Source organism: Vespa crabro, chromosome 5, assembly GCF_910589235.1.
Source record: "Vespa crabro chromosome 5, iyVesCrab1.2, whole genome shotgun sequence".
In the NCBI taxonomy this organism is placed as follows: domain Eukaryota; kingdom Metazoa; phylum Arthropoda; class Insecta; order Hymenoptera; family Vespidae; genus Vespa; species Vespa crabro.
The window spans coordinates 10258907-10274972 of record NC_060959.1 but is presented as its reverse complement, the minus strand read 5'-3'; the positions used below and the strand labels follow the sequence as shown (position 1 = coordinate 10274972).

General features: G+C 31.5%; 3 protein-coding genes across 8 annotated transcripts in view; all 3 read right to left on the bottom strand.

The window, feature by feature from the left end:
- LOC124424452 (DNA ligase 3) overlaps window positions 1-2705 on the bottom strand; it is a 43726-nt gene extending 41021 nt beyond the window's left edge. The window contains exons 1-2 of one of the 2 annotated variants that reach the window (XM_046963520.1): window positions 2424-2705; window positions 2302-2351 (exon numbers count right to left, since the gene is read on the bottom strand). The gene's annotated coding sequence lies outside the window, so the exon portion shown is untranslated. Of the gene's footprint in view, window positions 1-2301 lie in introns of both variants that reach the window. The other variant, XM_046963521.1, reaches the window with a different exon arrangement.
- Window positions 2706-2731: 26 nt separating this feature from the next.
- LOC124424453 (peptidyl-prolyl cis-trans isomerase sig-7) lies at window positions 2732-4704 on the bottom strand (the record flags this gene model as incomplete). The annotated part of the gene is made up of 4 exons (XM_046963522.1): window positions 4392-4704; window positions 3785-4275; window positions 3452-3693; window positions 2732-3371 (listed from the first exon to the last, which is right to left on the bottom strand). Coding segments are annotated over exons 1-4 (1443 nt in total), but the record flags the coding sequence as incomplete, so codon positions are not given.
- Window positions 4705-5871: 1167 nt separating this feature from the next.
- LOC124424451 (activated Cdc42 kinase Ack) lies at window positions 5872-12828 on the bottom strand. Of its 5 annotated transcripts, none has more exons than XM_046963514.1 (4): window positions 12384-12828; window positions 10562-11106; window positions 7123-10434; window positions 5872-7022 (listed from the first exon to the last, which is right to left on the bottom strand). In XM_046963514.1, the coding sequence occupies exons 2-4, from the start codon at window positions 11083-11085 to the stop codon at window positions 6923-6925; spliced, it is 3936 nt and encodes a 1311-aa protein (XP_046819470.1). In that variant the 5' UTR covers window positions 11086-11106; window positions 12384-12828; the 3' UTR covers window positions 5872-6922. The 5 variants fall into 5 exon arrangements, with proteins under 5 accessions (XP_046819470.1, XP_046819473.1, XP_046819472.1 ...); XM_046963517.1 differs by lacking the exon at window positions 12384-12828 and adding an exon at window positions 11934-12069; XM_046963516.1 differs by lacking the exon at window positions 12384-12828 and adding an exon at window positions 11793-11852.
- Window positions 12829-16066: the final 3238 nt, after the last annotated feature.

Below are 16066 nucleotides of genomic sequence, written 5' to 3'. Positions count from 1 at the left end.
CTTGAAAAGAATATAACATTTGGACACATGTAACGAATTACGTTAATAATAAAGGATAAAGCCAACAAAGCAAAATATTTAAGAAAAGTTTTTCGATATAATTCGGCCATCGATTTAAAAGGAGAAGAATATATATATACACATGCATACATATATATATATATATATATATATATATATATATATATATCTGTACTTAAAGATAAAAATAAGGAAGATAAAGGAAACAAATACAAAAAAAAAAAGCACGTATAATTCCTGAAGAGTGGAGTGTCCCCGACGTGCCATTCGACGATTCGTGGTAATGGCGAACATGTATTTATTGGTTAGCTTTTAAGTAAAAAAAAGGGTGCAAAAGCCGCGAGATTTACAAGTTTTTTTTATTTTTTATTTCTGCTATTGTTTCTTTTTTTTTCTTTAATTTTTTTTTTTTTTTTTTAATTTCTTACGAACGAACGGTAAAATAATGAAAAGAAAAAAAAGGAAAATGCGTCGATGAAATTATCTGAACAATATTTTGCGGATTAAAATAAGAATTTTATGCGGTATCAGTATACATAGATATATATATATATATATATATATATATTCCTATTTTGGGTTGACAATATACGTGCGATTAAATTAAATTAATTTAATAGTATTCGAACGCGATCAGCTTATTTTATATATATATATATATATATATATATATATATATATATATATATATATATAAAATACACGAGACTGTGCGTTTGTTCACAAAAGTATTTTTCTTGCGTTTACCGTATAAATCGAACATCGAATTAGAATAAATTTAATAATAAGTTTAACGGCGAGGAAAAAGAAAAAAAGAAAGGGGAAAAAAAAGGAAATGGCCGTCTGCACCCTTCATTAAATTATTTATAAATATACATTGTTATTATATAATTATTTTTCGTTTCTTCGAGATAGAAAAGGAAAATATTTTCTCTGTTTTCCTATGCGTCGTGTTACTACATATTTATTTAATGTCTTTAACTTTTGTAAAGTTTTTCTTGTTTTAAAAAAAATAATTTCTCTTTTTCTTTTTCACGTCGTCGCTTTAATGTTTTATCTCTCTCTCTCTCTCTCTCTCTCTCTCTCTCTCTCTCTCTCTCTCTCTCTCTCTCTCTCTCACTCTCTTCTTTTACTTCCTTCCTTTTTTTTTTTTATAAATAAATGCTACATTTATTTACACACACGAGATGTACCTGTGGTTAGTGATTTTTAACCAAATGTACAAGGCTATGTTACGAATATACATATACGCATACATAAAAAACATGTATATATATATATATATATATATATATATATATATGTGTATGTAAACAATGAATTTTCCCCATTACCTATTATTATACGTTCCTCTCGACGTCGTGCGATATTACCACCTTGAAAGAAGAAAAAAAGAAAAAGAAAAGAAAAGAAATAAAACAAAATGGTGGCAAACGGAGACACGTAATGGCGGTCTCGATTAAGTTTATTCACAGTACTTACGTATATCGACGTGCAAAAGAAATAAAAAAATATATATATATATGTATACAATCATAAATATGAAAAACCTCAAGAAATTAAACAAAATTTTCTTCATCATTATTATTATTATTATTATTATTATTATTATTATTATTAGTAATATTATTGTTGTTATTATTACTCCTTCGACAATCAATTGCTAATATTATTAAACGCTTACCAGTCCCCTATAGAATCACATAGAACGAGCATGTAAAAATAGGAGACTCAAGACTCGAAGGTATTATTATTAAATTTTGATGTGTAAGTGTTAAATAACGCATGTATTTCGACATGATATAACAAATAATAAAACTGTCTAACATTTATGAGGCTAACGTTTTATATCATTATTGTTTATTCGTGACCATTCTGTTCTTTTTCTCTCTCTCTCTCTCTTTCTCTCTTCGGAGAACAAAAGAAAGTATGAAAATTCTAATTATTAAATAAAACTTAATGCGCGTGTGATTAATTCAAATTGTGCGCCGGAATAAAACGGACGACGTTCAAGTGTCTAGTTTACGTGTAAGTATGCATAATTTACTCTATCGATAAATGCTTGTAATAATGACACAAATAAATAATAGGTAATATTTTTCGTTTGAAAAAAAAAAAATAATAGTAATAATAATAATCAAAAAAAGTCCTCATACGATTTAATCGAATGAGTTAATTAATATTTACATAAAAATTACGAAACTCGTAATATGTGTGTATACGATATCGACATAACCTTAAAACACATGATGAACATAATGAACGTTATTAAATACTCACCAAAAGACGTAGATATAATTTCCAACGACGTACAAAGTTTCAAATGATATCTAAATAATACATTAAGGATTTTATTAATAGGAAAAAATCACACGCGTTCACGTAAAAATTTGATATCTTACACCTGCCAATGTATTTCCACATCTACTTTATCTATAAACGGAGTAATTCCAAGCAGTGTTACCAACTCATGATAAGTCATTCATTTTAAAGAATGATCCGATTGGTCGACTTACGATAAATGCAATTAGAAAATGGAAATCAAAGGATATCGTTTTGTGTGTTTATATATATATATATATGATATATGTATGCGTATACATATATCTTTTTTTTATTAAATCGATTTGTTTGTTGTATTAAATTATTTCTTAAACAAATACTTTCATATTTTATATTTTTAACGTTTTCTATCTCTGCTTCTCTCTCTATATCTACTTTTCTCTTTACTTCTATCACTCTTTCTCTCTCTACTTTTATCCCTGTTTCTTTCTCTACTCCTATCTCTATTTCTCTCTCTACTTTTATCTTTATTCCTACTACCATCGGTCTTATCCTTTTTCTTTTTCTTCTCCTTCTCTCTCCTATGTTCATACGTATCATCCCTCCTCCTATTCTCCCTATCTTTATCCTTTTCTGAAACATAATTTCTAATATCGCGAGAACGTTCTCGATCACTTCTGTTATCATTTTTTCTATACTGATGTTTCCTATGTTCCAATATATCTTCCTCGTGTCTTCCATCATTGTTATTTTTCCTCTTGGATCTTTCCTCTTTTTCGTGATAACGTTTGTTATTTCGATGATCGTTCTTCTCGTGAAAACGATCATAACCTTTTCTATCCTCGTTCTCCTCTATCTCCTTATCGTCATAATATTTAATACCTTTCCCTTTACCCCTCCATCTCATTTTTGCTACGGACTGAGAGAAATCAACGTGTATTCTTCTATCGTCGATTAAAACATTGTCCATTTTAAAATATGCTTCCTCGCAGCTCTTACGTTCGGCAAATTCAATGAATGCGTATTGCAAGGAATCACCCGTTTGTCTATCTCTTATTACTTCGCATCTATAAATTTACATATTATTAATATACATTAAAATATTATTTTACCGATAGATTAGATAGAATATATAATAAATACATACCCAATAATTTTGCCAAAACGGCTAAATATAATTTCTAAATCATCGTCGTTAGTAACCGGATTTAATTTACAAACGAATAAAACATTTTCTGGCGGTGCGATATCAGCATCCGGTATATCCCCAACGATTTCTAATATTGTAGCACGTGCCTTTGCTTCTTTATCCTTTTGCATTTCCATAACTTCCTCCACGGACATTCCCGCTGTATCATCTATGAGTTCGTCCGCGCCAATTCTATCGCTCTATAAAAATATTCAATATTGTTAAATATTATAGTATTTACTTGTAAAGAAAAATACAATTTCCTTTAACAATTTATTTTAATTACATTACCATCAATGCCTCTTTAGTAGGTTCTGGACTCATATCTGGTATTTCTAAACCTTTCGGATCATCGAATGGATCCTCTAAAATAACGGTATGAGATATACGTATATCCTGATAAGGTCTATAATCTCCATCGCAAATAGTTTCATTAAATTTTAGAATAATTTCAAGTCCTTCTACTATTTCCCCGAACACGCAATGTTCACCATCTAAAGAATATAGATCCGGTGCGAGTGTGATAAAAAATTGCGATCCTAACATATTGTCGCCGCAATTAACCATAGATAACAAGCCACTTCTGGTATGTTTAATTTTTGGCATTTGTTCGGCCTCGTAATATCGAGCTTGTTCACCCAATACTATACCATAAATACTTTCTCCACCTTTCCCAGTACCCGTAGGATCTCCAGTTTGAGCGATGAAATTGTTTTGTACAGAATGAAATAAATTCCAATTGTAATACTTTATTTTGCATAATTTTAAAAAATTTCGACATGCTAAAAAATAAATAATATACAATTGTTAAAATGGTATCTATATCTAATTAATAAGAAATTCATATAAATGTTAAACTTAACCTATACAGAAGAAAACATAAATATTTTCAACTTACTCTGTGGACGTTCTTCGATAAACAAATCTACTGTAATATCACCTATCGTAGTTTCGATTACCACAGACATGATCTATACAAAATTATTATCTCAATGAGAAGAATTGTTTGAAAATAATTATTCGAATATTAATTATTTCGTTCATCATGCGTCATTCCACTATTGATGGATATAAAATGCAGCGTGTATTTAACAGGGCTATATAAATTTATGTATCTGCACAAAAACAAAATAAAAATTATAAACTCGTCACTTTTCTTTTTTATTCTTTCAGAAAAATTATTATAAATAAATAGTTAATAATCAAGGCCATTCATCACCTCTCGCTCGAAGCGCGTGTTACTTCAGCGACTGTCACGGACAAAATATGAACTACAAGTGTAAGCTGGGAACAGTGTCTCCACCATGCGGTAATAATATCGATGTACTTGCGATAATAATATCGATTAAACTTGCTTAGATTATATTTTTCGTTTATATAAATAGATTAAAACGTAATTAATTAACAGTGACTATATTCTTTTTTATTTATTATTACTACTGTTATTCTAAGACCAATGAAATGTCGAAGCAAAATTTAAATGTTTAAAAATAGAAAAAAAAAAAAAAAAGGAAAAATTATTTGTTTCTTCTTTATGAATAAAAATCTTAATAAAGAAATTAAAATTTTCTAGTGCGTTTCACTCGGAAATTATTTTAACATTTAAACTAATCTAATAATAAATAACATTTTTTTTTATATAATCGTCTATTCAAACGAGTCTAGAATGTTACGTCTTGAATTTACATACGAATTACATTTTTTTTTTTTTTTTAACAATATCACATTAATTAAGACTCATTAAGAGCGAACGATTGAACGGTATATTTCTAAAAAATTTTTCAAATAAAAATTAAGGCCTTAATTTGGAGCAGAGGTATAAAAAAAAAAAAATAAAATAAAATAATCGTGACAATTGACTCGTTCATGTTATTTAATGAAATTATAAGAGCGCTTTTAGTTACATCGCGCTATCAACAAAAAATATATATATATATATATATTTATATATGTATATATATATACGTTTTGTATTGTTTAAAAAATAAATTAAAACAGCAACATAATATAAGAGAGCTATTACATCGTATGATTATATTACAACATTACGCTTTTTTTTTTTTTTTGTGTTTTTCTTTTTTATGCACAAATACTTACACTTAAATAAATCATTGTAATTCGAATTATATATTTATATTTATTGGACACAAATTATGTTTACGCCATTTATATCATTATTTTTTCTTTTTCCTTTCCTTTTCTTTTTTTTTTTCCCTCTTTTTGTAATTTTGTACTTGCCCGCGCCAATATTATTATCATGTTGATCGTTACATTATCACCAGAGTTTTAAGTCTCTACGTAAACATACGATAAACGTATGCAACAAATACATATCTAATCTTTAGACTTTCTAAATTAAAAACTCAATTATCTCGTTCTATTTATAATTCTAGTTATTATGTACACTTCTATTTCTTTTTTTTCCGGTTTCTTTTTTTTTTTTTTGTTTTCGTTTTCGATTTATCCAACGGACGAACAAATGTTCACATTCGGTAATAATAAAAAGAAAGAGATACTATTTTTTTTCTTGTTTTTTCTTTTTCTTTTTTTTTTTTCTTTTTTTTTTTTTCAATAATACCACCTAGAGCCTTTAGTAACGCATATCACAGTTTCAGATTGATCTTTTTCGCAACACTGTTTGTTTTATCATTTTTCTGTTTTCTTTTCTATGTTGTTTTTTTTTTTCCGTAATCATGGTCTTAATTAGAAAACGACCTTAACAATCTTAATACGACTCTTTAAAGGTCAATACATTTGAATAAACCGCGCTAATCGAATAATGTCTAACTTTAAAACAAGTTAGGTATAATACAGCAGCCTTCTTATTGCTATTAAATATATATGTATGAAATTAATTTGAAGGGCTGTTCACTGAGCATAATCAATCTTCTTCGTTGAAAATGTATATATGTATGCGCGCGTGTGTGTGTGTGTGTGCGTGTGTGTGTGTTTGTAAATATATATATATATATATATATATATATATATATATATATATATATATATATATATATATATCTTCAAAATAATATGATGAGAGAACAACATCACATCTTTTCATTTTGCGTTTCGCTTATATCTGAATAATTATTATGCATAAACATTATGCAATATCATCTTTCGCTTAATGGAATAAAAACATTTCCCTTCTCTATTTGGCCATTTGCTGTACAATTAAGTAGAACTGCATACTCCAAATTTGTCCTTTATCGTCTTATTGGAATGCAACGTTTTCTAAATATCAGAGCAATGAATCCTTCGATAAAATAACAATTTCTAAGGTCAAATATACTCTATAAACATTTTTTTAAGCATTCAAAAAAAGAAAAAAAAAGAAAAAAAAAAAGAACTGAAATTACTGTACTTTCAATCATGAAATACTTCATATTAATGTCACTTGTATTTTTCGATTTAATTCATATTTATTTTTTATTTAGCTTGATCTAGTAGCAGTGAAGCCGCCCTTTCTACATCATAATCAGTCTGCTTAAGAGCATTTTCGCATTGCTGTCTATCTGCCAAACCTAGCCTATAACAATACAATAAAAATGTTAATAATATAAATTAAGATCGGTATAATATATATATATATATATTTTTTTAATGTTAAACATGATATAAAAATTTACCTCTTAAGAGATTCTAATTTAACGAGTCTATCTTTCATAATCTGTTTGACCGCTTGTGCAGTGTCCCATCCAGTGGCTTGTAAAGCAGCTAAAATTTCTTGTTGCGACGCATCCGCTATATCTCTTTGTACTCTCATTATTTTAGTTGCACGAAATTCATCATTGAGAGACATAACTAATTGCTGGGAAGCTCCTGTCAAAGGCGGACTAACACCAGATGGATATGCCGACGTGGAAGGTGCTAATTGAGTATTGATAACAGTTTCGTTCATGTGAGACTGTACATTGCGAATTGGTAATGTTTGTGACGTTGCGGCATTAGTCTGATGCGGCGACTTAATATGTACGGACTGCAATACATTTGAATTTCCACTCTGATTAGCTGTTAAATTTGATTTCGTTGCGGTATGCTGATTTCTTATAAAACCATTTTGCACCGATTTAAGTGGACTCCAAGCAGGCGGAGGATTATATACAGGCGGTTGTTTTAAATGTGGGCTAAAATCGCAAGGGTGATTTTGAAGTGCATAGTTTTTAGATGCTTGAACAGCTTGAATTTGTTGTTGTTGTTGAAGATTATAGCTAGCTGTATCTTGATAATTTACATGACTATGACTTAGATTTTGATCCACAATGGTATTCGCTGGCGATGCACCAGAAGCATAATAATTTCTGAGTATATTCTGTTGAACAGTCTTATTATAAAGGGTATTAAATTCATTTTGAGATAATTGTTCTAAATTAGGTACTGTCTGTTTCAATTCAACGTACACTTGTTCTGAAAACATTGTACCAGTGGCAAACATAGCGGGCTTTGAAATGGTATTTGTATTGGTGGCACTAGATGATTGCGCCTGTTGTAAATCATTTTGTATTTGTGTTATTCCATGATTACGGCTTATAGTTAGAAGGGGAACGTTTTGTTGTTGGAAGTAGTTCTGACTCGTGGATGTAAAATTTTGCGCGTGATTGGAAGTCGTTTCTGTGGCACTTTTAGAACCATATTGAGAGCTATTCAAGTTACTCGTAGCGTGAATTAAATTACTAGGAGCAACTTGAAGTAAATTAACGTTTATCTGTGGCATATTTACGACCGGTGATATGCGATTAACATTTGGATCTGTTGATACGGAATAATTACTTTGCAAGTGTACTTGAGAGTGTGCCTGTTGCCACATTTGTCCTACAATGGCATCCGTAGTGCTTTCAACGAAACGATGCTCTTGTTGCACCATTGGTTTTTGTATATTTGTATTTTTAGATTGCATCGAATTTTGCACTTTGCTAGGTAGATGCGTGCTCGTCCTTTGATCCATTTGCGGAGATTTTGGTTTTATCGATTGCGGTGGTGGCCGCAGTGCCGGTATAGTCGAATTATCTTGTAACTTATTGATCAACGTATACGTATGCGATTCGTTAGAATGTTGTTGGGTGGCATTAGTATTTTTACTTGCTTCCTTCTCACCTAAATGTTTTTCTAATTCAGCAAGAAACGCCGGATCCAATTTTTTAGGCGAAGTAACATTCTGCGAATTTATATTTAATTCGCTTAAATTTTGGGCAAGATCGTGATTAGATTTAGGCTTGGGTGGACTTTCGTTAGGACCTATAGGAGGGGGAGGAGGTGGCAATGGCGGTGGCAGTGGAGGTGATGGCTGTCCATTGGAAGTTGTTGGTAAATTGTGACTTGCAACGTTAGCATAAGTTTGTGTAGTATCACTTTGCAAGTCTTCCGGCCAACTTGTCCAATTCGATACAGATGGGGTTTGAAGTTTATCGATTTCACTATAATAGTCTTCTGGGAAAGCATTGCCTTCTGAATTATTAACATTAACATTTAAATTAACACTTTCATTTATACTATTCTTACTCAAATTCGTCGAATATTGATTAACATTTATATTCTGATTGGTACTAACTTCTTCATTCTGAATATTTCCATACGATTGGGTCTTATTATAATGATTAGTCAGATCGGATGGTACGTGACTGTAATAACGAGAATGCGGTGGTTTCATAAATACGGAAGAGGTATCAAATGGATCGGAATATGTTGGATCCAGATTACCCGGGAAATTAGCATACGTTCGAGGATCTTCCTGTTGATTATTTTCTTCTTGGGTTCTCGTTGTTTCGACCGTTTCTATAGGCTCATCAAGAATATTAATAACACGTCGACATGTTGTATCGGAGTGAGATGAATTTGTATTAGTTATTTCCTCTGGCGATAAATCTATTAGACTACCCTCTTGACTGGTACCAGGTACAGGAACAATTGATTTCACAGGACTAGCCCTTATGTCGTTTTGTAGTTTCGTGTAATTAAATTGTTTGCGAGAACGTGGCGTGCCGCAAGAAAATTTTTTCTTTTGATTATCCGTAACACCGGCCACAGCTACGATGTCTGGCGGTTCCATTGGATTTCGTAGATAAACATCATCTATATAAATAGGACTACCCCAACTTTTTCCAAAGGGAGCACCGTGTCCCGTATGAATAAAAGAATTTTCTAAAGGTTTACTAATATCCTCTGGTTGCTTCTTTCTCATTGGATCGACCAAACAACGAGGAAATAGACCAACTTGATAAGTTCTTTGATTTTGTCCCTTCCACCAATAATTTTCAGGTCTACCATCTATGATAACGATTTGATCACCCTGCTCAATAGTCATTTTTTCAGTTTCCTCGAAATCGCTTAAGGCCTTCATTATCGACGGTACCATTCCAGTTAACAATTCTTTCAAAGAAGCAAAACTCGGTCTTTCCGAGGGTTCTCTGGCCCAACAACGTAACATAAGATCATACATTACAGGTGGCATTGCTTCAGGCTCGTGCAATCTTTCTCCCTCTCTATCTATCTTACGAAGAATTTCTGATCCATTTAATCCAACCCATGGTTCTTCTCCGAACGTTAACATTTCCCATAACGTCACGCCGAACATCCATACGTCCGAAGCGTGACTAAATTGCCGTGCCTTTAAAGATTCAGGAGCACACCATGGGAACGGTACTTTCTTATGTTCCGTCATGACATAACAATCCTCTTGTTGTGGCAGCGCTCTCATCAAACCAAAATCGCCTATTTTCACTTTATCCACTGTACTTAAAAGAACATTCCTGCAAGCTAGATCCCTGTGAAGAAAACGTTTGGCCTCCAAATATGCCATACCAGTTGCTACTTGTAATGCATAATTACATAATGTTAATACAGATATACGGCAGAATTGTTTTCGCAAATAATCCAAGAGAGCTCCTAAAGGCGCAAGTTCTGTTACCATCATCATAGGCTGAGACAGTACAACTCCGTATAACCTGAAATACGATAGAGAGAATATTGTCTTTAAATAATTGTGATATTTTTCTCTGTTTTCTTTTTTCTTTTTCCTTCTTTTTTTTTTTTTTTTGACAAACAACAAAGATAGAAATAAAGTTGCATCACCTTATAAGATTGTGATGATCCAAAGTATGCATCGCCTGAACTTCGGACACAAAATCTTCTATAATACTTGGTTGGGTCAAAGCGTCAGCCTTTAAAACTTTTACAGCAACAGGTAACGTTCGACCAGTAGGTGACATCCATTCTCCTCGCCTTACCACACCAAAACTACCGTCACCTAATTTAATGGATAAAGTCACATCTTTGTCCTGGATAAGACATGTTAGCACAGATGATCCTTCGGTAGGCTGAGAAGATCTTTTATTACTTTTGGTACTACCACCGGGTCTAATTTTAGTAATTAAATTCTTTTTCCATTGAGTATTACGTCTCTTCTTAACAGCATCTAAAAGTCTTCTAATGCCAGGCTTGCCCAATCCAATCTTTTCTAAATCTTCTGGTTGAACATAATCAAAATGATGCAACCGGGTGACCTGTAAATCGTCCCTTATTCTCGTAAAGAACTGGGTAAGTTGTACATCGTGCAAAAGTTCTTGAAGCCATTCGGTTCCCTCATCGTCTGCCATCTTCTTTCACTAGCAAATATCCTAAATGGAAATAAAGAATAAGATTTAAATTTAGAGCAAAAAACCTTTTGAAAAATTATTTAAAACTAAATTAGAAGAAAAATAAGAAACACACGAACAATACGATGATCACGGATAACTAAATAAAATGGCATAAACAGAATGATTTCTCCCTTCCTCTTTCACCCTCTCATCCCCTCTCTCTCTCTCTCTCTCTCTCTCTCTCTCTCTCACTCAAGTACTGAATGATAAAATAACTTTTCTTATCGTTTTAAACACTGCACTTTACTAGAGAAAATCAACTATTGGTAATCGGAAGGGAAAAGTAAAGAAGACAAGGCAAAAAAGACAAGGCGAAAAAGAAAAAAATAAAGCAAGAAAAGTAAAGAGAAGGAGAGAAAGAGAGAGAGTGAGAGACAGAAAGATAGAAACAGATATATACATATACACTGTATACATATATATATATGTATATATATATTATATATATGTATATATATATATATATATATAGACGATGAAATTGAGAGAACGAAGAAACCGAAGCATCCATATATCCCGAGAATGTTTGCCATTATTTTCTCCTCGGTCTCCCCACGCACCAGCAGGAAATCAAATGAAGCTTAATAGGCCGATTTGAGGGAGGAGTCACAAAACGACGGTACTTATCAATTCTAGACATTGCTCTTTGTATATGTGATACGTACAAAAAAGGATCACCGACTAAACTAAACTACATGACCAAGAACGACACGGACTTACAAGATCACGTTTTGAAATATGTATGTATATATGTACGTATGTATGTATGTATATACGTATACGTGTATATAGATTTGCTTACGTACAGCTATATGTATGTACGTGACAATAGAAGTGATAGGACTCGTATTATGATAAAAAAAATCTAATCGTTTTTATATCTTCTATCTGAAGCACATACACACACACACACACACACACACACACACATGTATATATGTATATGTATAATATGAATGTAGAATAGAACCAGTCGACGACACAACGATGATGCCGATGAGACGATGGTAGGCGTCGTTTCGTTTACAAACAACATTCCTCATAATCAATCTGATTATGCATTACTATTATTACAATTAACGTATAAACACATAGACACTAGGACATAGTTATCGATATATATTTATAATCGAATTGAACCCTTCAAAAAATATACAAAATATATACAAATAAATACACATATTGTATATACATATACATATACATATACATATATATATATATATATGTATACACGTCGATAAATAATCACTTACCAAAATGTCTTTTATACGATCGCTTTCAAGGACAATCGTCAGGATTGAACATTATCGTCGTTCACGCGCGTTCCTCACTATTTTCGTCTTTCTCTTTCTTTCTCTCTATCTCTCTCTCTCTCTCTTTGGCTCTCTCTGTTTCTCTCTATCTCTCTCTCTCTCTCTCTCTCTCTCATTTCAGAGGATGATCGATGGCTTCGAGGATTCGTTCGATCCTCGTCATTTTCCGTTCGGACGTTGGAAAAACATATTTAATAATCATCCCCCGTTTTGATTTTTTCTTTTACAATACACTAACACACGACATTTCTAATTTATTATTTACTCACGTACATACATACATATGTACATATGTAACTTCGACGCGTAACACAACAGACAGAATGTATTTATCATGTATATATATATATATATATATATATATATATATATATATATATATATAAGCACAGAATTATTCCCTATTTCTTCTTTATCTATCTCTTTTCTTCTCTTTCGTTCTCTCTCTCTCTCTCTCTCTCTCTCTCTCTCTCTCTTTATCCTGTTCGTATATGAACTTTTCTACGAAATAAAAAAAAAAAAAAAGAAAAAAAAAATAGGAGAGAGAGAAACAAAATAAAAAGAAACTTGCAGCGAAAAACAAAAACAAAAAAAGAAAAAACAAAAAATCTCTCGTGATAGGTTCGCAAATGTCACGATAGGGTGCAGGAAAAGCGAGAGACCTTAAATTTTCGATTCGATCCAACCTACAACGAAGAAACTTTCACCGTACGAATTTCTCGCCCATTGCATTGTTACATACATTTATATATATATATATATATATATACACACACAGCAGCACACACCAAACACACACGAACGAACGAACACATACACATGTACTATATAATATAAATATATATATATATATATAAATGTACAGTCTTTTTAACCTCAAAATATTAGTATTTCCTCGACTGAACGAAACTCGAAGAGATAGATAGATAGATAGATAAATAGATAGAGAGAGATAGAGAGAAAATTACGCGAAAGAAGGAAAATAAAACTGCTCGCAAGAAAAAGAAAAAAGAAAAAGGAAAAAGAAAAAAAGAATATAATTAAAAACGCGTATCCGATCTGCGTCGTTAACGGACGAAAGAGAAATGTCAAACGTTACTACTTCGTATAGTTTGTTACGATCACGTTAATAATAATCATCATCAGCATCATCGTCGTCGTCGTCGTCGTCGTCGTTGTCGTCGTTACCGTCGTAGTCGTTGTCGCGTCGTTGTCGCGTTGCGTTTCATCGCTCTTTAATTGTGTGCACCAATCTTGGCACACCAAAGCAGACAGAGAGAGTGGGACAATGAGAGAGAGAGAGAGGGAGAGAGAGAGAGAGAGAAAGAGAATAAGACAACGAAAGAGAAAGAGAGAGAGAGAGAGAGTGAGTCAATGAAAGAAAGAGAGAAAGAGAATAAGACAACGAAAGAGAAAGAGAGAGAGAGAGAAAAGGATAGGGAAAGGAAAGAGGAAAGAATCAAAGAGAGAGAGAGAGAGAGAGAATGTGCAACTCTATTCAAGTGCAATCTTTAAAGTATGCACCGTGAAGTTGGCTCCTAGGGATAAAACTCGAAGTCTCGTGTTCGTAAAATCGATCGTACAATTTTTTTCTTTTCCTTTCATTTTTTTCATCATCCTCGTCGTCTCTTCGTCGATGTTATTGTTATTACTCTAATTGTCGTTTTAGTTGTTGTTAAAATTAATTTTTTTTTTTTTAATTTTTTTTTTCTATCTTTTTTCTACTTCTTCTCCTTTATCTTCTTCTTTTTTCTTTTCTTCGGGGAATCTTCCTTCTTTTCTTTTTTCTATTTTATTCTTTTCCTTTATCTCGTGTAATTTAGAATTAATACAATTTCTTGTATTTTCTCTCTCTCTCTCTCTCTCTCTCTCTCTCTCTCTCTGTTCCGTCGAACGTATTTAGTTTGATTGGTTAGTACACAAACGATACGAAAATTCGTACTCCGTTTCTTTTTTGTTTTTTTTTTTTTAATTTATTTATTTTTATTTGTTTTCTTTTTCTTTGTTTTTCATTTTGATTATATTCATTAACATGATGGATTATCAGCCGTTACGTTATATACCGACATATTTGATATTTCTTTTCGTTATAAATATTTGCTATCTTTGATTTTTTTTTTTTTCGTAACTACGACATAATTATTAAAGGACGTTAAACTTTAGATCAAACAATTAGGATAAAGGACGATTCTTTTTCTTCGACATTATTTCATCTTCGTTCTCGATCATTAATTTCAAAGATCGAACACCGGAATCGAACTAACGAAATCTCGTTCATTTTATAAGCCGATAAAGTCCACATAACAACATTGGTCTAATTCATGAATCAATCAGATCTATATAGAATTATATCTAATTCGATTTAAAAAAAAAAAAAAAAAAAAAAAAAAAACCAACATCTATTAATTATAAAATATGAATTAAATGTGTATGAATAAAATTTTTTTAAAAATTATTTTCACCTAAATATATTAAATGTACAGTTCTCTCCATTATCGACATTCTACACGGAATAGACAAGTAAATACATTTTAACATTTTAGAGATACACTTTCAATGTACTAACCTATCTGAATACATTCGTTCTCGACAAAGCGACAAAGCTTACAAAATTTTCTATCAGATGGCGCATCGATCGGCAAAGGAAATTTTACCCTTTCATCTTCTTCGTTGGAAACATGATTCTAACTTTGTCATTGGTCGTGGTATCATCCAATCAGGAACGAAAACAAGATTGGCGATTGATTATCTTTATTTTTTTTATCTTTTCGTTCGAATTGTTGGAAGTTTTAAAAATTGATTAAAAGAAAAGGAATTCGATGTTAAGTTAAAACGTGATGAATATCTTTTTGTGTTTCTTTTTTTTTCCAAGAAAATCTAAAAATGTAAAGTATTAATAATTATTTAAAAATGTTTTTATATATGTATATATATATATATATATACACACACACAAGCACATATATGTGTGTATATATTATACAAAGCGTTTGTTCGTTTAAGGTAATATCTTGTTTGTAATAATTATTAAATTATTTTCATATCATAAAAGAGAGAGAGAGAGAGACAGAACATCTTAAGCAATGTCAGGTGTTGAAGATCTTGTATCGTCGTAAAAATATACCATATATACGTATTAAAAATAGGTATTCTAGTTGATATAGGTAGACGTAATTTACACATATATTCAATTACAATTTCAATGCATTGTTATTCTTAATAGACGAATGTATCTATATTATTCGACGTATTACATATAGGTATATAGACATAGGTAGATACGTATGTATTGTACAATATATCATTTATGCAATGTAACAGACTCTCCCTTTATCTCTCTCTCTTTTTCTTTCTCTCTCTCACTCTCTCTCTCTCTTAGTTTCTTTCTGTCTCTCTCTCTCTCTCTCTCTCTCTCTTTTACAATTGGTAGAATAACGTTTCGTTGTTAAAATGTTTCTTACATCGTGCATGAATTTGATTAGATAATAGATATTCATGATATTAGAGAGAAAGGAGACGAGTAAAAAGAATTAAATTCAAACGTGTACGCGCATGAGTCGGAAGATGAATGTGTGATATTGTGTTACGTATGTACATATGTATATATGTGTTTGCGTGTGAGA